The sequence below is a fragment of the Berkeleyomyces rouxiae genome, assembly GCF_048999995.1.
Source record: "Berkeleyomyces rouxiae strain 22BRR77 chromosome Unknown BrBRR77_ptg000003l, whole genome shotgun sequence".
Classification (NCBI taxonomy): domain Eukaryota; kingdom Fungi; phylum Ascomycota; class Sordariomycetes; order Microascales; family Ceratocystidaceae; genus Berkeleyomyces; species Berkeleyomyces rouxiae.
Window position 1 is genome coordinate 2,363,846 of NW_027396493.1, and position 24,699 is coordinate 2,388,544.

The following is a 24,699-nucleotide window of genomic DNA, read 5'->3' on the forward strand; positions in this document are numbered from 1 at the left end:
ACGATCCTTCCAAAGCCGATGCAGCATTAAGAAGTAAGCCTTGTATCGGCAAGGCTGACTTCTTGTCGGCTCGCTAACAGCGACTACTGATTGGTCGAATGTCACAACAGTCCCTAACCTTCTATATCAGTCTCCATACATGACAAGCTTTAAATCCTTCGGCACACCACTTTCTTTCCCCGTCACATTGCCTTCATAATCAACAACGTTTTTTTTACATATTTTCTTTTTCGCACCCCTCGTCAAAATGTGTTTCGGGTCCAGAAACAAATCTCCAGACACCAAGGGTCCGAGGCCTGCCAGGATTGACAGTTTCCAAAAGGGCTCGTCTTCAACTTCAGTCCCGCCCGGCGTTCAAGCTTTCTCAACAAAGCAACAAAACGCCAAAGCTTCCTCAAGGCCGCAATACCAGGACTACAGCTCTCAAGAACAGCACACACAAGACTTTGCTCCTCCTCCAGGCCCACCACCAAACCACCCCCCCAGCGCCTCAGCCCTGGCCTACGACTACGGCCCTCCCGCGGCTCCACCCCTGTCCAACCGGCCGGAGGCCTGGGAACTCGCAGTCCCCGACACGTCGCTATTCCCGCCGCCACCAGCTTTCTTCAAAGGAAATGACCACTCCTGGACTTCCAACGCCGATGAGGCCGATGGCGATGCCGGCCACGAGTGGTGTGAGCAGAACCCGCTGCAGACCACCATCGCCGCGCCCGAATACGTCGAAAAGGTATCACGCACACTCAACTACGCCTTTCGCTTGCCGATGCATGTGTCTATGCCCCAAAATCTCAAGCCCAAGGCTCCCGTGTCCCAGCTTGTAAATACCGCCACGGGCGTGTGGAGGCTGAAGACTACCAAGACCGAGCGCGACACGTCGTGGATGGCCATGCCGCCCGTGTACTCGGCCGAGCTTGCAGCGACCAGCCCCCAGCTAGTAACCACCATCTACTATGAGATCGCAGTAAACGATCCGCGAGTCCGCGGGAATTCCACAGTGGCCATCGGATATTCCGCCCTGCCGTATCCCGACTGGCGCATGCCCGGTTGGCACCGCGGCAGCCTGGCTGTGCATAGCGACGACGGACATCGGTACGTCAACGATCGCTGGGGTGGCTTAGATTTTACTTCTCCATTTAAGCACGGCGAGACGGTCGGTCTGGGCATGCGCTTCAAGCGCGTCCCGGGCACCGTGACTGGGCCGCCTAGGGTGACCTGTTTCTTCACACGAAACGGGAAGCTGGATGGGACGTGGGACGTAAACGAGGAGGAGGATTCAGAGGTCAACATCTCGCGGGTTGGTCTACAGGGCCATCATGATCTCTGCTACGCGGTTGGTGCTTACCAAGACATCGACATTGACATCATCTTGGATCCCAGCAAATGGCGCTACGATCCCAACTCACTGAGTTTATAGCACATGCTAAATAGACACGATTGAATTCAGAAATATACATGTGACATCTTGCTTCCACAACAAAACGCCAGAAATAAATAACAACACAGTGAATGGGGTGCGCGTGCTTTACTTCACGCATGCATGCCTTTAACCCAATCCTTTTCTTCTCTCACCACTCTCTGATCTCACCAGACTTGGGCTTGTTCATGCGGAACACCTTGTCGCAGTTCAACAGGCAAAGCGGATCAAAGGCCATCTTCATCTTGCGCATGAGATCAACAGTCGGCTGACCTAGTTCGTGTGGCAGGTAGTCGCGCTTGACAAGACCAACGCCGTGCTCGCCCTGCAAAAGTCGATGGCTTTGTTAGCAACATGGCTTCAGGTGGTGCCGGTACAACTCCTTGATATATGTTGACTTACAGTAACAGTTCCATCCATCTCAACAGCCCGCTTCACCATGTCATGCACAACGCCCTCGGCGATCTTGCGCTGCGAATCGTTGTACAGAAGAATTACTACAGACCAGTGCGTTAGCTTCTTTACGCTGCATGTAATGAGATGTCTTCAAAGACTTACAGTGGAAGTTCCCGTCACCAACATGGCCAACAATGCTGCCAAACAGTCCGCTCTTTTTCAAGTTGATCTTGGTCTCCTCAATCAGGTCAGGCAAACGTGTCATGGGTACAGCAACATCGCCAGTCCACACACGGTCGCCCTCCTTCTTCACGGCCATGGTGCTCCAAAGTGCCTCCTTGCGCGCGCTCCATAGCTCGAACTGCTCGTCCAACGACTTGGCAAACTCAAAAGACTTGCCCTGTGACTGCTTCGACAGCTTCTTGGTGGTTTCAATCTGCTCCTTGACGGCGCGCTCAGTTCCAGAGAACTTGAAGAAAAGTGTTGGCGCCTCGGCCCAGCGTCTGGTGGTCATACCCGCCTGGTTGATGCACTGCATCTGGTTGTCGTCAAGAATCTCAACGGCAGCAACCGGGATCCCGTGGCTGACGACCTTGCCCACGCAGTTGGCGGCGTCGCGGATGGTGGGGAACGAAGCAACCGCAACACTGGTGTGTTCGGGCAGAACGGCTAGCTTAAGAGTAGCCTCAGTCACCAAACCCAGAGTGCCTTCTGAGCCGATGAAGACCTTGGTCAGGTCGTACCCAGCAGAACTCTTACGAGCTCTCTGGCGGGTCTTGACAACAGTTCCATCAGCGAGAACGGCAGTCACGCTCAGAACCCATTCGCGCATGGTTCCGTAGCGGTAGGCGTTGGTACCGCTGCAGCCAGTGCCAATCATCCCACCAATCATCGCACCTGGGCCCGGGTCGGGCGGGAAAAAGAGGTTTTCTTGGCGCAAAATATCATTGAGACTCTCCCAGCCAACGCCAGGCTGCACCACAACGTCTAAATCATCCTTGTGAAGCTTTACAATCTTGTTCATGTGGGTAAAGTCAATGGAGACACCACCATGGGTAGGTGTGTAATGCCCCTCGAGACTGGTGCCGCCGCTGAAGCCTACCACAGGGATACGGCGCTTGTGGCAGATCTTCATTATGTCAGATACCTCCTGAGTAGTCTCTGGATACAGGACCATGAACGGCAGGTCTTCGGGTTTTGCGGGATGGGCTGACCACGACGAGGTGGAGTGAAATTCGAGGTCGTTTTGCTTTGTGCTGATACGCTCCTCCCCAAGCAAAGTATTAAAGTCAACCCACGCAGCTTGTAGATTCTCGATATTAGCCTTGAGCGGGGGCATTGACACTCGACTGAGGGGCATCGTGGACTCTTCGCTGGGAGGTTGAGGCCGAAGGCCACCGAGATAATACGACGTCCCGGTTGCAAATAGGAACACTATCCGTAGCGCCAACATTAGTATCTGCGTAAAGCGCCCTTTTTCATGCGGAAAAGTAACTCACGAAACGTGGTGTACCACATCTTGGACGGCGCCGTATCGTCTTTTCTCCATCGCTGACGGTCTGCCCTCTCACGCTCCAGACGTTGGCCAATACTGCCCATCATCTGCCCCGTAAAGCTTCTACCCAGTCTCTCTTCGTTGGACGGCGGCAAGTTCGGATTCCGTTCTTGCGATGAAATAGCTCGTGTCTGCGTAGTCTGGATCCCGCCAGCGGCGGCGCTGGCTGGTTGTGCCCGGTTGCTAGCCGTGGCAGGCCTGTAGCGAGCCGGAGCCTGTAGACGTCGCAGCGCAACCTGCGCCGTTTGACTCTGCGATCGTATCATGGTTGTTTCGGGCGACTCGATCAATAGCTATTGGGACTGTACGTGCTTTTCTACAGAGCTCGCTTTGGCGGGGTTCTTAGCGATGGAGGGATTCGAGTATGTACTGACTAAGCCAGTGGTGAGAGCAATGGCTGCCAGTAAGACAGGCAATCGGCAAAATGCGACAAAGCGTGAACGGATGCTTCGACAACGGCACAACAGTGCACAATGGTTCACCCAATCGAACAGTTCAATGGCTAGTTATCATGACCCCAAGTGGCTTGTTTCCACGATTCCCTGTTCCTTCCTCCGATCCGCTTGCTTCAAGTTTACAAACCCTAAATAAACCCTAACCCTACAATACATTCTTTTTCTTGTCTTATTCTTGTTTTTGGTTCCAACGATTTTTCTTTACTCTCTGCCGATTAAGAACAGGGAAGTCAAATTACTTGTGTTGGCGGTCAGATCCCTCCAAGGAGGGCGTTCAAGAATGTAGACTAGGGTGCGGAATTTTCTGATTGGCTAGATCTAGAAAACAAGGAGTACCAGCCACGATTGTTTTCTGCCAGAACAATCAGCACTGGCCCCACCGCCCTAGTAGAGGAGTATAAATATCTGGCTATGCTGCCCTCCTTTGATCAGTTTTCTTCTTTTCTTCTTCATACTTACCTTGCTTGGGTTCTGGGGGATCAAGAATCCTTGGGACCATGGTCGGAAGCCTGCATTGCACATCGTGGAGTTTCCGGTCGTCGATTGCCCTTCGTGGGCCATCGCGAGTGGAATTTTTGATTTCAACGACTTGTTCACGAGTTACCTTTTTTTTTTTTTTTCGTTGTATGCAAAGCTTGATGCTTGGCTATGAGGAAGAAAGGCCAGAGTGTTGCGATACCTGGAGAACACGAGCAGGCACTCTATCAACCCCACCAAGATCGGCGGATTATCACGCGGAAAGGGGGGAGTGTGGACATCCACTAGAAATAATGCAAATTAATTCAGAGAGATATATCCTGCACATGGCATAAAACTTTCGCAAAGCAGCATCATAAAAGTCATCATTGCGCGAATCGACACGGACCCACAATTCCTTTTTTTTCTTTTTTTTTTTTTTTTAAAATTTAAATCTAAAGTTTTGTTTTTTAGGTTGACAATCAAATAATTTCAGTACTTTGATTGCGCGCACTCACTTCTGTTACCAATTGATATTGTCTGACGTTCCGGAATCAAACTTCTTCCGTAAAAAGGACTTCAGTAAGTCCTCACAATCAAAGTACTGAAAGGTTATGAGCCCGGGTGCTTATCTGCAACAACCTGACAGAAAACTCTTCGACTATATTTCTGTCCACCAGTGTTATCATCAAGTCTAACAGCGTCTCCAAGGAACTTCAATATTCACTCCTCAAATCTGCTCGGGCGTGTCAAGCATCCTTAGGACAAAGTCCACATCTTGAGACTACGACTATTAAGCACTTTCAAACAACTGGCCTCCTCCCGAAGACATTGTTACATCTAGACAAATCTTCCGTCGCTGTATCTCAATCCACTCTCTTGAGATATCCAACACCCTACCTTGTTTGCACGACAAACGAAAACTCTTTGGAAATAAATCTTCTCTTTCCCAAAAGGCTACACTATTCTCTACTGTAAGATTGTTTGAATCAAAGACCAGCTAAGGTCTCAGCACTAGGGTTGATACCCAACGAGGAAGCTGAGATCCCAGCAAGATGAGACAACAAACGGGAATAGAGAGAGTCCGTTTTGGAAACGGCTAGGAGAGGGTTGAGGTCACGTACTAGGAAGGCAACCTAGCACTAGGAACCAAATCCCTGGAATGTAAGGAACCCGAGACGGGAGTATGGGGGATAAAGTAACCAAGGTTACTAATCCAATACGAAGGAGATAACGGGGGGCCATACAAATTACAAATGTGTGGGTCCCCGAAAATCTATAAGAAACCAAAGGAGTAGCAACAAAACGAAACTTGGATCTCTTGGAGGACAAGTCGAAGTTTGCGTTTACAAGATACCTATCTTCAGACCGTTAAGTTCTACACATTCTATTTACCAATTAGTGAAACTTCTATACCCATTCAATACACCACCACCTACCATATTACATCTACATATTACAAAGTCATTACACCTACACTTCATTATCCTCCATTTTCCACAAAAATGAACACCGTTCAAATCCCCCGCACTGGTCTTATGCAGGTTCTGTCGCAAGACGACCACCGGTTGTACATCGACTGGCGCGATGAGCTCCTGGAACTCTCAGCCGACTATGGCGTCTCGGAGTACCTCACTCCTACGAAGGAAACTCCCGAGGCGACACTGTTGGCCCTACCCAACGAAGCTCACATGGCGGCACGGGCGAAACGTCTGCTCGCATATTACATCGATCCTTATTTCTTGATGAACCGCTTTCCAGACTTCAAGAAAATCTCAGCCCGAGATGTCTTGTTTAAGCTTGATGCTCATTTTGGCACAAGTGGAACCGCGGCATACATCAGGATCGTCCGCGAAATGGAAGAGATTATCTCAAAATCCCAAACAACAAATCCCCTTGTATACTCTGCAGCTATGTCCCACTGATTCAGGGATCTGGAGGCGTTTGGCGTCATCATCCCGCCCCAGCTCAACATAGCTTTTCTTGCTAGTGCCATGGAAAAAGAGGCACCCTCTCTGGTACTCTTTCCGAGCTGAAATAGACTTGAAGCCCACGGACCAGTGGCCTAGCATAGCGGACATAACAGTAACGGCCGAAAGCTACGCACGCCCATCAAATCTCAATCCCGATGGCGAATACTCTGCTCAAGCTTTTGCTACTACTGCTGCCAAGGGTGATAAGAAGACAAAGGAGAAGGGAAAGTGTAATATGGTAGGTGGTGGTGTATTGAATGGGTATAGAAGTTTCACTAATTGGTAAATAGAATGTGTAGAACTTAACGGTCTGAAGATAGGTATCTTGTAAACGCAAACTTCGACTTGTCCTCCAAGAGATCCAAGTTTCGTTTTGTTGCTACTCCTTTGGTTTCTTATAGATTTTCGGGGACCCACACATTTGTAATTTGTATGGCCCCCCGTTATCTCCTTCGTATTGGATTAGTAACCTTGGTTACTTTATCCCTCATACTCCCGTCTCGGGTTCCTTACATTCCAGGGATTTGGTTCCTAGTGCTGAGACCTTAGCTGGTCTTTGATTCAAACAATCTTACAGAAAGAAGGGCAAATGCCCTGGCCACCCTTACGTTAAGCACTCCGATGAGGAATGCTACAACCACCCCAAGAACAAAGAAAAGAAGCAAGAAGCCGCCCAGGGAAAGTCTTCCGAGAGCAAGAGCTCAAAGGAATTTGACTATGAATTGGGAAGTGCTATGTGCACCATCAGTATGTCAAACTTTGATGGAGGAGACCCTGTGCATCCGGACCTTTGGTTCGTTGATTCGGGCGCGTCTTTCCATATGACTGGTGACCGGTCTGTCCTTCAAAACTACAAGAACACCGAATCTTTTCCTATTGTGGGCTCTGGTGGCAATCTCGTATGCGTTGGTTCTGGCTCTGTCAAATTTTCGACCAGAATCACCAATGGTACGTTAAAACTGAATAATGTTCGTCACGTTCAAGGGCTGAACCACAACCTCATTTCAACTTTTAGACTACTGTCTGAAGGAGGTGTGCATTTCGATCAACTAGGACCTACCCTACGCTTCGCCTCTTCTGGGAAAGAAGTTGCAATGGTACGACCTTTGAATGGTGTCTACCACCTTGTCGGATCGGCCCAGGTGTCGACTGACCCTGAAGTTTCGGGTCAGGCTCTTGGCACTGTTGCTCCAAACAGGCCTCAGCCAACCAGGACCACAGCCTTCGCTTCGCTGAGTCTCTGGCATCGCCGCCTGGGCCACCTCAACCCAATAAACATCCGAAAGGCAGCCAAACATGTCCAGGGTTTAGACGTCTCCGACCTGGATATGAATTCCGGAGACAAATTCTCGGCTTGCTGGAAAGCGATTGCAAAACAGCAACCGCACCGCTCCCGACCAGACACGCGCACCACCCAGATGGGTGATAGGATCCACGCAGATCTCATAGGACCTATCACGCCTGAATCAGTCGAAGGATTCAGGTACGCGCTTATGGTCGTAGACGATGCCACTTGTTACAAGTAGATTCGTTTTCTGAAAACGAAAACGGCAGATGAAGTTTTGCAGAGAATTGTCAATATACTCAGCACCCGTTTCGACAAAAGGATAAAGGCTTTCCACGTCGACGGAGGCACAGAGTTCTCTGCCACCCTGAAACGCCTCGAGGAACAAGGCACGGAGATACGCGTCACACCTGCGTACACTCCGAGCTCCAATGGCCTAGCTGAACGATGAAATCGTGTTTTTGCACCCAAGGCTTCAATTGTTTCTCGGGTGTAAACGCCAATGCCGCTGAAACCACCCACTTATTTTGTGTTTTTTTATCTTCCGGCATGCTGCTGTCCCTCTTCTTTCACCTAGATACAAATAATACATACCAAAAATAACAGCCTCCGGCTATCACATGGTACTCGTGATGAAGCTCGAGGGTCAGGCGTTGATCACTCGTTGAGGGGCGCAGCGTTAAGGAGCCGTGGCATGGAAAACGTTCTTTGCGATAGACATCGCGAACACCCCGGGAGACGCTTTTTTGCATTCTTTCTGAATTCTGACTGGAGGTATAACCATACTACGGTGGAGTGAGGCGATTGTCGGTTTGTGAATGCCAGAATCTAAACCCGCCTTCCGCCAGAATGATGCTAACAAGCTCCTTTATAGATTGGGTTGTCATGAGACCTTCGGGGGACTGGGGATGAAAGCTGACGGGGAGACACTCCATGGAAAACTCCTTTAGGACGTGTAGGACCCGCGTCTGGCCCTATGGTTTGCGGTAGTAGCTGTTTACACGAGAGAGCAGGGTGAGGGATGGTGATGGCTAGTACCGGACGATTCCATTCTTTCAGTTGAATGATAAACTCATCCCATGAACTGAAAGCTTCCGCATAGCAGCGCTTCGTGTTGTGGCGGTTGCACGCTTTGCAAGTATAGATAACTATGAATTTGATAAGGAGGATGAATTTCGAGGCAAGAAGGCGTTGGCACGAAAACGTAGTTGGAGCTACACTTTGAAAAAGTGGGGCATGGCACGGTTATATGGGTATATTTGGCAATGATCCCAGAGTAAGACCTCAGAGGAGCGAAGCAACCCTAATTAATTTTGGTGTTAGGGTGCATGGATTCTCAGTCATGATTATGGCACCTGTCTTCTCACTGGGCACTACGATACGATTTTGACATATGTAACTACAAAAGTACACTACGAGAGGATTGAAATAGGAGCAAGCTTATCCTTGTTACATCTTTGGTGATATGCCATTATCGTCCTCACGTAGAGTGATGCAATCATCGCGAAGGTGGTAACCATCGTTTGATCTTGGTGATTTTGATAGACGTTAAATACAGTCAAGTCAAGTCGAAGGTAGTAACCATCGTCAGTTAGTTACTCGGCCACATTTCTCAATCTACCAGGCCTCAACTTCAACACTGAGTCTCTTCTAGTCAGCTACCAGAATTTTACCAGTTCTTACTCTTAGATGGTGCTGGGTCTGGATTCACACGATCATCTTTGTTAGACTGGGCACAAACTGTGCGTTATATAGACTGCCGAATAAAATGAACCACTCCATAACCCTCACAAGATAGTAGATTCAGCGAAGCTCAATAAATGTGGATTGCCCATTATTACTTAGAGTTATATCTAAAGACCCCCGAAACTGACGCCGGTGGTATAACCGGCCAATCATCCCCTGTCATCATGAAAAAAGTATATATAAAAATGCAACAAAGAGATATCAAGGAAAACACAGCAAATCCCGGTGAATTTCGGGAATAAGTAAACAAACAAGAAAAAATCAGGCAAAAATACATGTGAATGGTAAGTGTCATAAGACAATAATAAAAGGAAGACTCGAATCTTACACTGGGTTCACACCCACAGAAATCCGCTTCCGGCGACTGGAGCTGGCCCGTGACTCTTTGGTGTCAGACCGGCGCAGTGTGCGCCACGACTTGAAGCTGACCATGGTCATCGAGCGGCCAAAGGTGCCCGTGGTCTCGTCCGAGCTGCCCTGGGGATACGCGCCGCGCTTGACGGGGCGGTCCTCGAGCAAATGGAAGCGTCTCTTGACATACTTCCAGGCCTCAATGCCGGCAATGAAGAAGATGGTGAAGCCAACGACCAAGCCCCACTCCCAGGAAATACCGCGGTGCTTGAAGACCTTGGTGTTGAGGCTGGGAATGTAGACCACAGGGAAGACGGAAAGCATGCCGATAATGACCGAGTAGAAGAGGAACTTGTTGGCGTACATGTCTTTGAAGACAGACAGACGGTTGGTCTCTTCATCGTTGAGGCGGAAAGCAGACCGGCGGAGATCCTTGAACTCCCAGGCCGATAGCAGAATGAGCCATGTCAGCTCAGCAAAGACGGCAGCACGCGCGCGGAAGACAGGGCGGCAGGACTCGGACCACTTCTTATTGCAGTCGTTGCCGAGGTTGCCGTCGTTGTTGCCGTAGATCACAATCACAAACGTCATGATGGTAGCAAAGCCCATAAGGACACCATAGACAACCATGTCTACCAGAATCTGGTTCGTGAAAACACCGCGGTTCTTGTCGTGGGGAGGCTTGCGCATCACGTTGCTAGCGGCAGCCTCACGACCAAGACCAAAGGCAGGGAACGACGAAGTGACCATGTTGATCCAGAGAATCTCCAGAGGTGAAACGGGGAAGACAGAGTAGCCGCGCGAGTCACGGAATCCAAGACCGGCAACCAGCAGAATGACTTCGCCGACGTTGGAAGTCAGCAGGTGCAGCACAAACTTCTGGATGTTGTCAAACATGCGACGACCCTCGCGGATTGCTGCAACAATAGAGTTGAACTTGTCGTCAGTCAAAACAATCTTGGACGCGGATTTGGCCACATCCGAGCCGGATCCCATCGCAATACCAACGTCAGCGGCAGACAAAGATGGAGCATCGTTAACACCATCGCCGGTCATAGCCATGAAAGCACCGCGGCGACGAAGAGCCTCAATCATGCGTGTCTTGGTGTTGGGAGCACAGCGCGCAATAACCAGAGGGAGTTCTTCCATGGCATCGATCTGCTCATCAGTCATCTTGTCAAATTCAGTCGCCTTTACAACCACGGTCTGCTTGATAGCTTCAGGAAGCACACCCAGATTCTTGGGGATAATTCCGACTTCCTTGGCAATCGCCTTGGCAGTATCGGGGTGGTCGCCAGTGAGCATATGGACACGGATTCCAGCGGTAGAGCACTCAGCAATTGACATCTTAGTCTCGCGGCGAGGAGGATCATAGATACCCACAAGACCGAGGAAGGTAAGACCCTGTTCGACACGGCTGCGGAGGCTCTCGTCAAGATCGCTGTTGGCATCGCGCTTCTCCTCCATGCTACTATCAGTCCCGGTTTCTCCATCAGCTACAAAGCGGCCTTTCCAGTTGCGGTAAGCAATGCACAGCACACGCTGGCCCTGAGAAGCCAGGGCAGACATTTGCTCCATGATCTCATCCTTGATTTCATCCGTCAGAGAGACACGGTCCTCGCCATAGCCAAAGTGTGAGCAGAGGTCTAGAACACGTTCAACAGCGCCCTTGGTGAAGACAATCGAGTTATCAGCACAGCCATCAATTGAATCATCGCCTGCAGGGGCATCGTAGATGACGGACATGCGCTTGATGGAGCTGTCAAAGGGGAACTCAGCAACCTGTTTCCAGCCATTGCTTTGGAGTGTCTTGCGACCATACTGGAAGCGGAGCGCAAAAACCTGAAGAGCAACTTCGGTGGGCTCACCGGCAGCCTTCCACTTGGATGCATCGTCGTCGTAGCGGACATTCGCAAGGTTGCACAGGCCAGAGGTCAACAGGAAGGCACGGAGGGCTGGTGTAACCTTAGCAGGCTCTTCCTTGGGTTCGTTGCTACCAGATTCGTTTCCAGAAGTCTGGTGGGCGTTGAGCTTCTCCTCAGGGACGTCGAACTTGAGAGCGAGAGCCGAACGCTCTTCATCAAAGTTGCGCTCAGGTGTAGGCTCCGGCACGGACTTGGTAGAAGTGTACTTCTGATGAGTGACATGACCTTGAGTGGGATCGCTAGGATTCTGAGACTCATGAACCGTGTACATGTGGTTTTTGGGGAGCCAAGCCTTGCGCACAATCATGGAGCCCTGAGTCAGGGTGCCGGTCTTGTCGGAGCAAATGTTAGTAACACCACCCAGGGCCTCGAGAGCCGAGAGATCGCGGACAACCACGTTGGCCTTGTTCATGACAGAGACAGCCACAACCATGGTGATGGTCAGAACGGCAACAAGAGATTCAGGGATGATGGCAATACCGAGCGAAGTGGCGTAGATGACAACCTCGTTGGGGACGTGGAACTCGTTGACAGCAAAGACGACGACAGCAAGCAGCAAAGCACAGCCAAATAGAACATAGGCAAGACCGGCAAGTTTCCGCTGGAGAGGAGTTCCTTCAGTAAGACCCAGGAACTTTCCAACCTTGTCGTAGGCTGTCAGGGCAACACCGTGAGCGGCCTGGCGCTTGCCGTACTTCTTGTAGTTCATGGAGCGACCGGGCTTGCGGTTCTTCTTGGTGCTGCTGGAGGCAATCTTGCCAACCTCGGTAGTCATACCAGTGGCAATAACAATACCGGCACCACGGCCCTTTTTGACGGTAGTGGTGGCATAGGCGATGTTAATGCGGTCGCCAATGCCAACCTCGCCCTCCTCAGTGGCAATATGGCCGGAGCCAGGAACAGTAATGGTGTTATCGGTGATTTTGTCAACCGGCAGAGCCTCGCCAGTCAGCGACTGTTCATCGCAAGCGAGATTCATGGCCTCAAATAAACGGATGTCGGCAGGAACAGTGTCGCCCATCTTCAGATAGACGATATCGCCAGGAACAACTTGAGCACTATTAGGTTGAGGATGTTAGAAGAGTTATGCCAAGACTGCTGCAGGAGAAAACTTACTTGGGCACCACAGAAGACACGCCATCGCGCAGAACAGTGGCAGAGGGTGATGACAGAGCGCGGAGAGCATCCATCTTCTTTTCGGCCTTGTACTCTTGCCAGAAGCCGATAGCAACGTTGAGAATAATGACAACGGTGACGACACCGCCCTCAATCCAGTCCTTGAAGGCGTAACTAAGAACCATGACGAAGAACAGAACCTGTACGGGTTAGTTAGAAGCAGTGGTGAAGTGCAGGAAAAGATGAAGTACGTACCAGAATCATGGCATTGAGGAGCTGCTTGCTTAGAATCTTGTACCAAGCAACGCCCTCGCCGATATCAAGCTCGTTGGGCGGGTGGATGCTTTGAAGCTGCTCAACCTGTGAAGAGTTGAGACCGGCATCGGTGTTGGTGGAGAAGGCGCTCGCCGTTTCCTCCACGGAAAGGAGGAACGGGTGCTTGAAGCCAGCATGCGGCTCAGACATGGTGGCGGGTTAGGAACGAAGGTGGGCTTAGGGAGGGAAAGGAAAGTAGATGTGCGGGTAAAAGGGGGGATCAACGAAGTGTGATCATGGAGGCGGTTGTTTGCTGGGACACAGAGAGAGACTGAGAAGGCAGCGAATGGAGCTTGTATATACTGATAGTGTGGGAAAGAAAAGGCCGTGATATAATGTATGCGTGTTTGTGGGAATATGTCTAGACCGGAAGAGGAGGTTGTTGGTCGTCGTGAACGAATAGCGCAGAAGTAGCATCTACAAAAGCGGCAAGACGGCGGGACACGGCCATACTTATACTTGGCGGCTCATGAAGAATCGCCGGTGGCAACTGTCCGCTGGGGGCCGTTGTCTTCACATGAGAGCGCAGGGTGTGGGAAACGGACAATGCCAAGGTGTGAGCGTATAGACGGAGCAGATACAGATATAGAGCAAAGCACTGCACTTCCTCCCATCCCATTCAGAATGTTGTGCACCATAAAAAAGAAAACAGGCTCTGGATGGCCGTCAACGATGTTCGTCTGACAAAGCCAAGACGGCGGACCCACCAGGCCAAGGGTGCTAAGTTGGTAGTTGCACTTGGCGTTGATAGTCGATAAGGCAAACTGGGAACGCAATGTAAGCGCAAGGCAAGAGCGCCGAGTCGGGAAAAGCGGGGCTGGTATAACAAGTTTTTTTTTTTTTGCTTGCGGGTGGCAGCTTGAAACGAAACGACAACGTCAATGACGCCAGTGACGTTCAAGACGACGTAGAGTTGCAAAGATGGTAGATGAAAAAAGGGAGAAAAAAGCAGAATAAATGCCATCCATCACACACACTTAACCCCGGCACGTGGCTGCCTTCTTGCCGCAAACCCTCCGGTCTAGAACCCCCCCCCCCTCCTCCTCCGTTTCCGCCTGGTCCCCGTATTGCTTGGCTTCACATCCCCCACCGACTTTCTATCTTCTGTTCCATGCCACCCATTATCTTGCTTTGGTGCTCCCTCTTCTCCGCTGCCAAGTACCGTTGTGCTTGGCAGTCCTTGGCGCATACGCTTGGCGCCCTGGTAGCTCCACGCTTCGGTGGTCTTGATCTTAAATCATAGAGGCAATGCGGCGAATTGTGCCATATCGCGCCAATGACCAAGGCAGAATGCACAGCATGTTCTAGGTTCTGACTAGTCGGTGGCATGGTTTCGTACCACGGTCTCTGGTCTCTCTGACTCCGATGACATGACCCGGCGGACCTGCCCGCCTCGCCCTCGTCCTCGTCGTTTCTTTTGCCATCTGGTGCCTCTTGTTCGCCCTCGGCTTATGCTGTGTTGTTTTGAGGCCTTCTATTCTTCTCTGCTATTTCCCGTATCCAAAGTACGGAGTACTACTGTACCAGTGCTACCGACTTTCCGCAGGCTCTGCTCTAAGTTAATGGGCACGTGCTAGCCTGAGACTGCGAGCCTATCCTGTGAGACATGACACACGCACCCACTGGCACAGGCACAGATTTCACAGATGTGTGGGGCGCCTCTCTCCCTCTCTCTCGGCACCCAACCCGACCGCTGCGTTAGCGTCCGTTCGGCTCTCCACAAGTCGGTCGGGGTGGCAAGCTAAGCTGGCAGCGAGGGGCGTGGATGCGTCTGCCTACAAGCACACAATTGGAATTGATAAGCCCGGTGCTGTCGTCCTTATCGCCTGGTATGTTCTGGTATGTGCTAGTTGATGCGCTGATGTTGTTGGTATGTGCTTATAGGCTTGGCCCAAGTGTTCATCAGCACAGCATTGTGATTTGGCTTTATTACTTTGCTTTTCTTTGGGATTCTCCTCTATGATCTTGATATGCATACACCGCTGTCTGTCATAGTCTCTTCTTCTCGTTCATCTTCTTCATCGTTTATTGTTAGACTGGCAACCCGTAGACTCCTGCACCGAGACCAGCATCGCCGCAACATGCATGTTCTCACCCAGGGCTCGCTCACTCTTCCAGTAAAAGTATTACACCCGATAAATATTCAGAACCCCAAGAAAAAGCCAAGGCTCAATATGCATGCCCCCGCTATTGATAAAGTCAGCTGAACTCGTAATACCAAATCGCCGTGGTCCGGCCTCTCAAGCCCGTTAGCTTCCACCAGCGCAGTGCCTACGGCTCTGTCGTCCTTCCATTGTCTGCAGGCTCCCGTAATCTGTGTGTCCTTCCCAATACCGGCCAATATCTTGATATTTCCCTATGCAGTTAACCAGCCCCTGTGTTACTTATCGATTCAGCCATAGCTAAATACATGTGTAACACTGGGCCTGGGACTGACACAGACAGGCACACAGACGACAACACGGCGAATGGATAGTAAAGGGAAAATATGATTGACTATAACTAGTTAGCTTTCCAATACATCATGACTAAGTGAGCGGTAGCATACCTCTTGATCGTCGAACCCTGGTACCAGGTGGCATGCAACCCTTGCAACACTCTCCAATTCCAAGCTTGTCCTCCAGCCCTCTCAAACACTCAAACACAACCAATCCCTAGCCGGACCCTCAACAATAATTCCAACAACACATCATCACGCGTACAACATGCCAGGGTGTTGTATCTTTGTTGCTTGTCGAGTCGGGCGGTCGGAAGTGTGCATGTCTTGCCTTTGGTCTTTGCCATACACAATTTTATCGGACGATAACACACAAGCCAAAGCTTCTTCTTCTTCGAGGGCAGGACAAAGCTTAGCCTTGTCCCTAGAGCCAATCAACACTGAAATGCCGGCTTTCCAGAACAACGACAAGCACATGGCGAGACCAAAGGCGTGCACGCGTGGTCGATTACTTGGACTCTAGCTACCTGCTATCCGTACCCCTAGCCTTGCTTGTCATGTCCATGCCCATACTTGCAAGTTTGATGCTTCCATGAGGCCCACCATTTAGTGGCCTAGGGACTTGGCATGACAGAGATAAGTTGTGGCTGGGCCTAACACGAGCCATGTCCATGATAGTGCTAAGTATTATATTTCTAAGACCTTTTCTTGTTCTCTTCTACTTCTTTTCTTTTTCTGTCGTCTTTTCTCCTCATCAGACCCGAGCTGAAGCTGTGCAGAGGCAATGAATCTACTGGTAGATATGTACTGTAAAATATAACCACATCCATACGTGTGTGTCTGTGTGTCCAAATATGTGCGTATACTATAACTAGTCAACTAATCCTAGTTATAGCTAACTACCACGCGTTTCCATGTGTGCAACTCGTATGGACTCTACAATGACCACAACCACCAACCCAGGGCAGGCCCAAGCCCAGATCCAAGTTATGAATTTACTAACCAGTTCGTCAAAGGCAATCTAGGTAGCTAGCTCTCTGAGGCTATGATAACTATTTAGAGACACTAGAGTGGTAGAAATAGGCCTCATCTCATTGCATATAAAACCGTGCTTCTTGTAGTTATTACAACTTTTTCTAGTTAGTTGATGGTTTGAAATCCGTAGAGGAAAGCAATATTCTCAATCATGCTCAACAGCACAGCCGTGTCCCAAGTACATGTTGAATGCAAAAACGTAGTTATGTGCTACAAAAGTAATGCATCAGTCTTCCCGGTCCATAGACAAGTGCAGCGGGTGTTGATATACATATGACCCTCTCCTCGGGACGCCGGGTTAGCACATATCCTGACACAACCATTCCATTCTTTAACAGGGACCAAAATTGAAGTATTTTTTGTATAGTTGGTTGACTAGTTATATCCAAGAAAAGCACCGAAGCACGTTCATGCTTTGTGTAGTCTATTTGCTTAGGGCGTTCTCACTCTCTATAGCATGAAAAGCTTCGTGCCCCAACTCAAAACAGACTTGAGATTCTTATACTTACGTCAACCAGTCGCAGCAGCACAATCAACCGTGTTCCAGTCTTCAATGGATTTGTAGACCCGGTCCTGTGGGCTCCGGTTGCACATACGTATGTATGTACACACAACATACCTATGAAGCCCTTCAACATGCTAAATGCTCCCCTCTTTGTCCATGCAGTATACCGCTTCCAGAGGAGCCTGCCACAATCCTCTGGCGCTATGTACCAACGTCAAAACAGTAGCGGAGATAGGCTATCCAGAAATTAAGATAAGATAAGAGAAGACATGGAGTATATGCTGTTAATGTGTTAAGCTCAACGAAAGGCAGTGCAGCCCATTGCACAAGAGCCGCGAGAAATCAAGCAAAAACACAGCCACGCGTGACCCGTGACTCATTGTTCGTTCGGCCCTCGTGTCTTTGCTCTCTCTATAATGCTCTCACCACTAAGCTTTGATTGTATGTGTCAAGCTGTAGTCCTAATTTTTCGTATTCGACGATGTCATTGATCTCATCGGTGTCATTCTGACTAATACGTTTCATACCTACTTTTACAAGCATGGATTTCGCCAGGGTTAGGGTAAATGGCTGCGTATCCTAACATGGAAATTCGCTCCTCTCGACTGCTGGCCCCTTGTTGACAACCTGTAAAGTTATAATTCCCATGAACATTGTCAGCTAAGATTCCCCAGTCCTCGTGGCTATCATGAACTTTTCTTTCACAGGATGAACCCCTGGTGAATTTTGGAAGAGAAGGGAGGGGGGGGAGGGGTGGGATCATTCATTCTAAACTCTAAATTGGAGAGAAAAAAAGACATGCATTCATACATGCGTATATAGACAGTCTGTTATAGCACACATGCGTGACCAAAAGTATGCCCACATTTGGATACACGGCCAAGACGCACAGGCAATATTATCCTGTACAACTCCAACAAATAAATCACGAGTTCATCAACCATGACATGCTACCTGCGTGTGCGCTACGTAATCGCTGTATGTCGAAGCCAAGCGGCCCTTTCTTATATTTTGATTTTTTCTCACTTTTTGATGTGATTATTTTTTTTATACATTTGAGTTTTGAGACAAAACCAGCAAGCAGAACAAATGTAAAAGATAAGAAAGAACAAGATGAAAAAAGACGACCGCTGGCGGGAAGCTTTCTATCATAGAGAACTGCCCTAAGACGCACGATAGCGGAGAAAAGGACAGCATTTGAAACAAACGTCAAAGATGGACATAGAAAAAAAGAAAATAAAAGGAATAAGATGGCATGCTAGGTCGAAGCCACAGGAATCGACGGAGATAGAAGAGGTTATGGATAAATGAAGCAAAAAAAGGAAAATGCACACACAGGCAGAAATACCACCATCCACAGCATGAGATAACATGAATGAAAAAAGCAAAAAAAAAAAAAAACAGACACCATGTAGAAGATATTTGTTTGAAACACCCTGTCCCAATCGCTTTGTTAAAAAAAAAGAATAATACGAAATAAAAGAAGGAGGGAGGGCATGTGAATAATAGCACGCCCAACAGAGGCGCAGAGAGACGAGGAGGGAGGAGAAGATGCGAAATGCAGCATGGCAGAACAAACGTATGGATGAAGGATAACACAAAGATGACAACAAAGGGCTCGTTCTCAAACCCGTATAGGCGGGATATCTAGAGAAATCAGTTTGGGGAAGAAAAGGAAGAACATGCAAGAGAACGAGAAGAAGCAAAGGTCCAGACAATATGCCAAAATTTGTCCAATGATACTTACGGCGGGTAAAGCATGCCGCCGACCTTGAGAAGAGATCTGGAGTTGTAGCCTGAACGCCATGCCGGGAGTGCCGGCTTACACGCATTAGATTATTCATCTCGGCATCGAAGAATCCAACTTGTCCAGCGTGACCTGGATGGCTCTGCTATCAAGCCCGTCGTCCGTCAACACCGCAACCCAGTCACGGAGCTGAATCATACGACCCTTTTCTTTGTCTTCACGCCATGTACCGAGCCGGTTTCGGCCCGTGTCTGAGGTGAGCGGAGCCGGTGTTGCTGGGGCGTTGCCCCCACTTGATTTACCCGGCGTGGTTGTTCCGCTACGTCCACCTGCACCTCCACCACCACCGGCGCCGGCATTCATCCAGTCATAAGTTTTGCCCTTGCGTTTTTTACCAAAGAGGTTACCGGCAGCGCCAAAACCTGCAAACATCGAACTGGTCTGGTTTTGAGATGCATGACTGGCCTCGGCCATCTTTGACCCGCGTTTGGGCTCCTTCTTGACTCCTCCGTCCTTTTTGTCAAGAGCATTGCTGCCCGCTGACGCTCCGGGGGCAACAGATCCCGCCCTTGCCTGAGAGCCTGACGTATCTGAGGTCCCAGCAAGGCGAGCATTACGTCGCCGCAACCTTCTCTCTTCCCATTCACGTTCAGACCGGCCGGTTTCGCGGACGGTTTGTATGATGTGATTGGTTGAGACTTTGGGAATTTTGGATGGGGGGCCATTTTCAGTGGGCTTGATTGCATCAACAGGTCCTACATTGATTGTAATATTAGTATCCAAGATTGAGTAGAATGTAATTAAGACGTACTTTTTTGGCCTGCAGCATGTATCGAGTCAGCACTCTGGTTGAGGTCATCTGCCTCCTCAATCGCTATTGATACGTCACCCTTGAAGGGTTTTAGTTCCGCTGCCGCTGACTGCCACTCTACCGGGACCTCGCCATGTGAATGATTTTGGCGATTGCGCGTGATCCGATCTGCCTCCCCAAGCAATGATTTCAGACGGTATTTGGTGGCCAGGGATAAAAGCGCCATTTGATCTGCCAAATTTGCTTCATGTGGGATAAAGGACCCCGCTACAGTGACGACTGCACTGGAGTCAGGTAGAATTTTAGTGTCAACTTGAAGACGAGGCTCGATGGGATCTGGGGCGTTTTTAATTTTGGGAAGATTGGGATTGATTTTGGTTTCAAGGTTGAGAGTAAGACCTTGGTCGCGCGCAATCCTGTCCGCCCGGTGGTGAAGATTGGCAATGAGCAGAAATGGATTGCTGAGCTCGTGTACATGTGATTTCTCCCAGCGTGACATTGCCTCATTCCACGCCTTTTCGGAGAGTTGAGTTGCAAACTCGTTTTGGTCGAGTGTCGTCTGAGTTGCTGGTTGATTCATTGGGCCGGAGCCATACATAGAGGGGCGGGAGCCAGGAGGTAGATGGGAGAAGCTGCCTTTGCCTTCATCACCAATAGCGTATAGGCTAGCCATATATGCCTCTTCCGCCTTTATGTCGATACCAGTGCCAGCCAAGGAATCGGTTGGATGGTAGTCTTCTTCTTTTTCTTTGCCCGTTTTTTCAGTAGGGCGGGCTGGGGGTGCCATGACACCAGGAAGAACAGCTTGGAAGACTGGTTGTTGTTGCTGTTGCTGTAGTTGTTGCTGCTGGGCCTGGAGTATCTGCTGTTGCTGTTGGAGAAGTGCTTGATGTTGTAAGTGCTGTTGTTGTTGGATGGGCGTCGTCATGCCGGGCGTCATAGGTGTCATAGCATCAGGAGTCATGACGACTGGCGATGCCGGTGCCGGCGACAAAGCGGGGACAGGAACCATAGTTGACGTTGTGTAGATAGGCGTTGGGCTTGGCGCTGCGACCAAGGGCCGCTGTTGCGCTTGTACCATAGCGAGCGGTGGACTGACGGCACCTTCGGGGAGATGGAGGCCAGAAGCCATTAAACTTTGTTGCTGAGGCGTCGCAAAAGCTGTGGCAGCTGTCGCCATAGGTAAAGCAATGCCACCAGGTTGAGGCGACGCGACAGCGGAAGGCGATTTTATCGAGTTGGGACTGGCGATACAAGACGGAGGACCTGTGTAGGGCGACTGGGGTTGCGAGGTTGGCGGAGACAGTCGTGGCCTTTTGTTTGGTGGGAGGTGGAAAGCAGTTTGCTGGGAAACGGGAGACGGGACCGATTGAGGAGTACTGACGATGTTCTGGGACGTGGGAGCAGGCGTGGATTGTTGAGGCATAACAGCAGAGCAATAGGCCGTCTAGACTCGGATGGCACCCAAGAGATGCGCGTACGAAGTTCGAAGTGAGCCGGGTTTTGGAGGGGGAATTCAGAGATAGTAGGCCGGACAGGATGACGGGCCCCAAGAACAGCACGTCACAGCCCGCATCAGCTAGCTCAGTGCTCGCGAAAAGTCCAAGTAGGTCGGGGAACTGATGGCCTGGCGGTCGCAAATAGTGTCGTGACTGGCTGAGCCGTATGCGATGCGGTGCTGGTGGTAAAATCGCGTCGGGGAAGAAATTTCAAAGCAATGGCTCTACCTTGTCGCGTCAAGTCGTTGGCCGTGATGTTGCAGACGAGTGTCCAAATTCGGCTGCCCGAAAATTGCCCTCGTCACTCTCACCTGACGCGTCACGTGTGTGGATTTTCAAGCGACCTGAGGCCTTGTTTGGGACGAAAAGGAACAACGGTGGGTCCCATATCGGCTTTTCATTGGCTGCCTTGTTGCCGCTTGCAGAGCTAGAGTGCTGGTTTCCCCAGCCTTGGAGAGACAGCTTCACCACGTCCTGTTTAGCTTCACTGTAAAGCATTGAAAGATATTGGCAGGCTGTACTCGCCATATCTCCACCTAAAACACCTTATCACTAATCTTTGTCACTAACCGTCCAGAGTGACTCCCAACGCAAAGCAAGTGCCCCAAACATCATGGCTACGAAACGTAAAGCTGGTGCCATGGTTGCCGGCAATGAGGATCCTGTCGATCCATCTGACGAGCTGGTATTTCTGTGTCTTGGTGGCGGCAACGAAGTCGGCCGGTCATGCCACGTTATCCAATATAAGGGCAAAACAGTAATGGTGAGTTTCGCTGGAGGTGTGCCGTACTCTTGTACCGTGATCTACAGGCTAATCCGTTCTCCAGCTTGACGCAGGCCAACACCCGGCATACGACGGTCTTGCTGCGTTGCCTTTCTTCGACGATTTCGATCTCAGTACAGTTGATGTACTATTAATCAGCCAGTAAGTTCACCCGTGACACCCATCCAGATCTCACAAGACTGCGAACAACACGCACAATCAAAGGGCCAGCGATGTTGCTAGGTCGTCGAGGCTCAGGCAAGACATGAAGAGGAAAAAGGCTATAGCAATGGGGTGGAGTGTTTTCTTGTGGCTGTGAAGAGCGCATGCCTTTCTATTTGATTGAAGCCTATCCTGGCGACATTTGCCTGAGAGCCCATATCCAAATATCAATACAAGTTTTGCTATCCATATCCCAATCACGCTTATCGTCTCGTTCCTTGTGCCCATGTAGTTCGTCCTCAAGCTGCCGCTAACTACCGTTTAGTTTCCATGTCGATCATGCAGCCTCATTGCCATACGTGCTGGCCAAGACCAACTTCAGAGGGCGGGTCTTTATGACCCACCCTACCAAGGCCATCTACAAGTGGCTTATTCAAGACGGTGTTCGTGTTGGCGGCTCTTCGTCTTCATCGCAGCCAGTATACACCGAGAGAGATCATTTGAATACCTTTTCTATGATCGAGGCTATTGACTACCATACCACACACACAGTCTCCTCCATTCGCATAACTCCATACCCTGCGGGACACGTTCTGGGCGCTGCCATGTTCTTGATTGAAATCGCAGGTCTTAAAATATTCTTCACAGGCGACTACTCGCGCGAGCAAGACCGCCATCTTGTTTCTGCTGAAGTTCCTCGCGGCATACAAATTGATGTTCTCATCACTGAGTCTACCTACGGTGTCTCTTCTCACACCCCACGTATGGAAAGAGAGCAAGCGCTGATGAAGTCTATCACCGGCATTCTTAACCGCGGAGGGCGTGTTCTCATGCCTGTCTTTGCTCTGGGACGAGCGCAGGAGCTGCTTCTCATTCTGGACGAGTACTGGGAGAAGCATAGCGAGTTCCAAAAGGTACCTATCTATTACGCCAGTAACCTTGCACGGAAATGTATGTTGGTATACCAAACCTACGTTGGTGCCATGAATGACAACATTAAGCGGCTTTTCAGTGAGCGACTGGCAGAAGCTGTGGCATCGGGTGACGTCACTGGCAGAGCTGGTCCTTGGGATTTCAAGTACATTCGCTCTCTGAAGAATTTAGATCGCTTCGATGATATGGGAAGCTGTGTTATGCTCGCCAGTCCTGGTATGCTTCAAAATGGTGTCAGTCGCGAGCTTCTTGAACGTTGGGCACCAAATGAGAAGAATGGTGTCATCATCACCGGCTACAGTGTTGAGGGGACAATGGCCAAGCAAATCATGCAAGAACCCGACCAGATCCAGGCCGTCATGTCGCGGAACATTGGAGCTGCTCGTAGAGACGGAGAGAAGGCTATGATACCTAGACGGTGTAGTGTGGCAGAGTATTCCTTTGCTGCTCACGTCGACGGCAATGAGAACCGCGAGTTCATTGAGGAGGTTGCTGCTCCTGTTGTGGTAAGTCTCCTGGTTTAATCATCTTCTTGTAACCAGTGTTGTGCAGGCATGACTAACTTGATGATAGATTCTCGTTCACGGCGAGGTACACAATATGATGCGTCTCAAGTCAAAGCTTCTATCGCTTAACGCAAACAAGACCACCAAGGTCAAAGTTTTCAGCCCTAAAAACTGTGAGGAGCTACGTATCCCGTTCAAGTCAGACAAGATTGCCAAGGTCGTCGGAAAGCTGGCTGAAATCCCCCCGCCTAATCAGGTTATTACGGCGGATAGCGGCGAGGCAAGGTTGGTTACTGGCGTCTTGGTTCAGAACGACTTCAAACTGTCTCTTATGGCCCCCGACGATCTTCGCGAATACGCTGGGTTGAATACAACAGCCATTACTTGCAAAAAGAGGTTCACCATGGGAGCAGCGGGGCCTGAGTTGATTAAATGGGTTCTTGAGAGTACATTTGGCGCCGTCGATGAACTCCTTGAGACGAGGAACCTGAACGCGTTTGACGATGGCGCGAAAAATGATGTTGAGATGGCGGATGAAGAGGTTCCCCATGTCGTAGCCGCATACATGGTCATGGGGTGCATCAAGCTGAGATACAAGAGCAACCGCGAGGTGGAATTAGAATGGGAGGGCAATATGTTCAACGATAGCATGGCAGATTCGATTATTGTTCTGCTCATGATGGCAGAGACTAGTCCCGCGGCCGTCAAACGATCTAGTACCCCCCACTCGCACTCTCACGAGGAGGAGGAGCAGAAGCCCCCCAAGCTTCCTGAAAGCAACCCCCATGCCCATGTCTCTTCCGCCGACCGTCTCGACCGCATCTTCATGTTCCTAGAGGCTCAGTTTGGCGCGGATAGCGTCATACCTATCAAAGAGCCCAAGGTCCCCGGCGATTCTTCTGATAGCGGTAGTGAAGATGGTGACGAGAAAACAGAGGAACAGAAGGAGGAGATTGCAAAACAAAAGCTGGCCGAACTAGAGAGGCTCCACAAACTTGGCATCCCAGTACCTGGAGTGCTAGTCACGGTGGATAAGATGCAGGCCAAAGTTTGGTTGGAACACCTTGAGATCGAGTCTAGCAACAAGGTTTTTGCAGACCGTGTGCGTGTGGTAGTTGAGAAGGCTGTGGAGGTTACCGCTCCTCTCTGGGGCTAGACTTGGATGCGAATTGTTAAAGCCCAAATTTAATACTCATTGTTAGAGGACGGGAAATAAATAAATGCACCATATCATCCAAGTTCCTTATTGTCATTATAACAACTATCTAAAGGGAAGTGTCATGAGTAATAAGATGGCCTTGAAGGTTGTATACC

The 24,699-nt window shown here is 50.0% G+C and overlaps 7 protein-coding genes across 7 annotated transcripts; 4 read left to right on the forward strand and 3 right to left on the reverse strand.

The window, feature by feature from the left end:
- Nucleotides 1–247: 247 nt before the first annotated feature.
- BROUX77_003843 (uncharacterized protein) lies at nt 248–1,414 on the forward strand (the record flags this gene model as incomplete). Its single annotated transcript, XM_073748539.1, has 1 exon — nt 248–1,414. The coding sequence occupies one exon, from the start codon at nt 248–250 to the stop codon at nt 1,412–1,414; it is 1,167 nt and encodes a 388-aa protein (XP_073606268.1).
- A 151-nt stretch (nt 1,415–1,565) lies between these two features.
- Nucleotides 1,566–3,631, reverse strand: BROUX77_003844 (uncharacterized protein; the record flags this gene model as incomplete). Its single annotated transcript, XM_073748540.1, has 4 exons — nt 1,566–1,739; nt 1,817–1,911; nt 1,973–3,244; nt 3,310–3,631. The coding sequence occupies 4 exons, from the start codon at nt 3,629–3,631 to the stop codon at nt 1,566–1,568; spliced, it is 1,863 nt and encodes a 620-aa protein (XP_073606269.1).
- A 2,150-nt stretch (nt 3,632–5,781) lies between these two features.
- Nucleotides 5,782–6,201, forward strand: BROUX77_003845 (uncharacterized protein; the record flags this gene model as incomplete). The annotated part of the gene is made up of 1 exon (XM_073748541.1): nt 5,782–6,201. The coding sequence occupies one exon, from the start codon at nt 5,782–5,784 to the stop codon at nt 6,199–6,201; it is 420 nt and encodes a 139-aa protein (XP_073606270.1).
- An 869-nt stretch (nt 6,202–7,070) lies between these two features.
- BROUX77_003846 (uncharacterized protein) lies at nt 7,071–7,985 on the forward strand (the record flags this gene model as incomplete). Its single annotated transcript, XM_073748542.1, has 2 exons — nt 7,071–7,732; nt 7,856–7,985. 2 exons carry the CDS (start codon nt 7,071–7,073, stop codon nt 7,983–7,985), a joined length of 792 nt encoding a protein of 263 aa, XP_073606271.1.
- Nucleotides 7,986–9,604: 1,619 nt separating this feature from the next.
- BROUX77_003847 (uncharacterized protein) lies at nt 9,605–13,137 on the reverse strand (the record flags this gene model as incomplete). The annotated part of the gene is made up of 3 exons (XM_073748543.1): nt 9,605–12,614; nt 12,673–12,872; nt 12,928–13,137. 3 exons carry the CDS (start codon nt 13,135–13,137, stop codon nt 9,605–9,607), a joined length of 3,420 nt encoding a protein of 1,139 aa, XP_073606272.1.
- Nucleotides 13,138–18,804: 5,667 nt separating this feature from the next.
- BROUX77_003848 (uncharacterized protein) lies at nt 18,805–20,948 on the reverse strand (the record flags this gene model as incomplete). The annotated part of the gene is made up of 2 exons (XM_073748545.1): nt 18,805–19,466; nt 19,523–20,948. 2 exons carry the CDS (start codon nt 20,946–20,948, stop codon nt 18,805–18,807), a joined length of 2,088 nt encoding a protein of 695 aa, XP_073606273.1.
- Nucleotides 20,949–21,634: 686 nt separating this feature from the next.
- BROUX77_003849 (uncharacterized protein) lies at nt 21,635–24,541 on the forward strand (the record flags this gene model as incomplete). Its single annotated transcript, XM_073748546.1, has 4 exons — nt 21,635–21,784; nt 21,849–21,946; nt 22,272–23,385; nt 23,453–24,541. The coding sequence occupies 4 exons, from the start codon at nt 21,635–21,637 to the stop codon at nt 24,539–24,541; spliced, it is 2,451 nt and encodes an 816-aa protein (XP_073606274.1).
- Nucleotides 24,542–24,699: the final 158 nt, after the last annotated feature.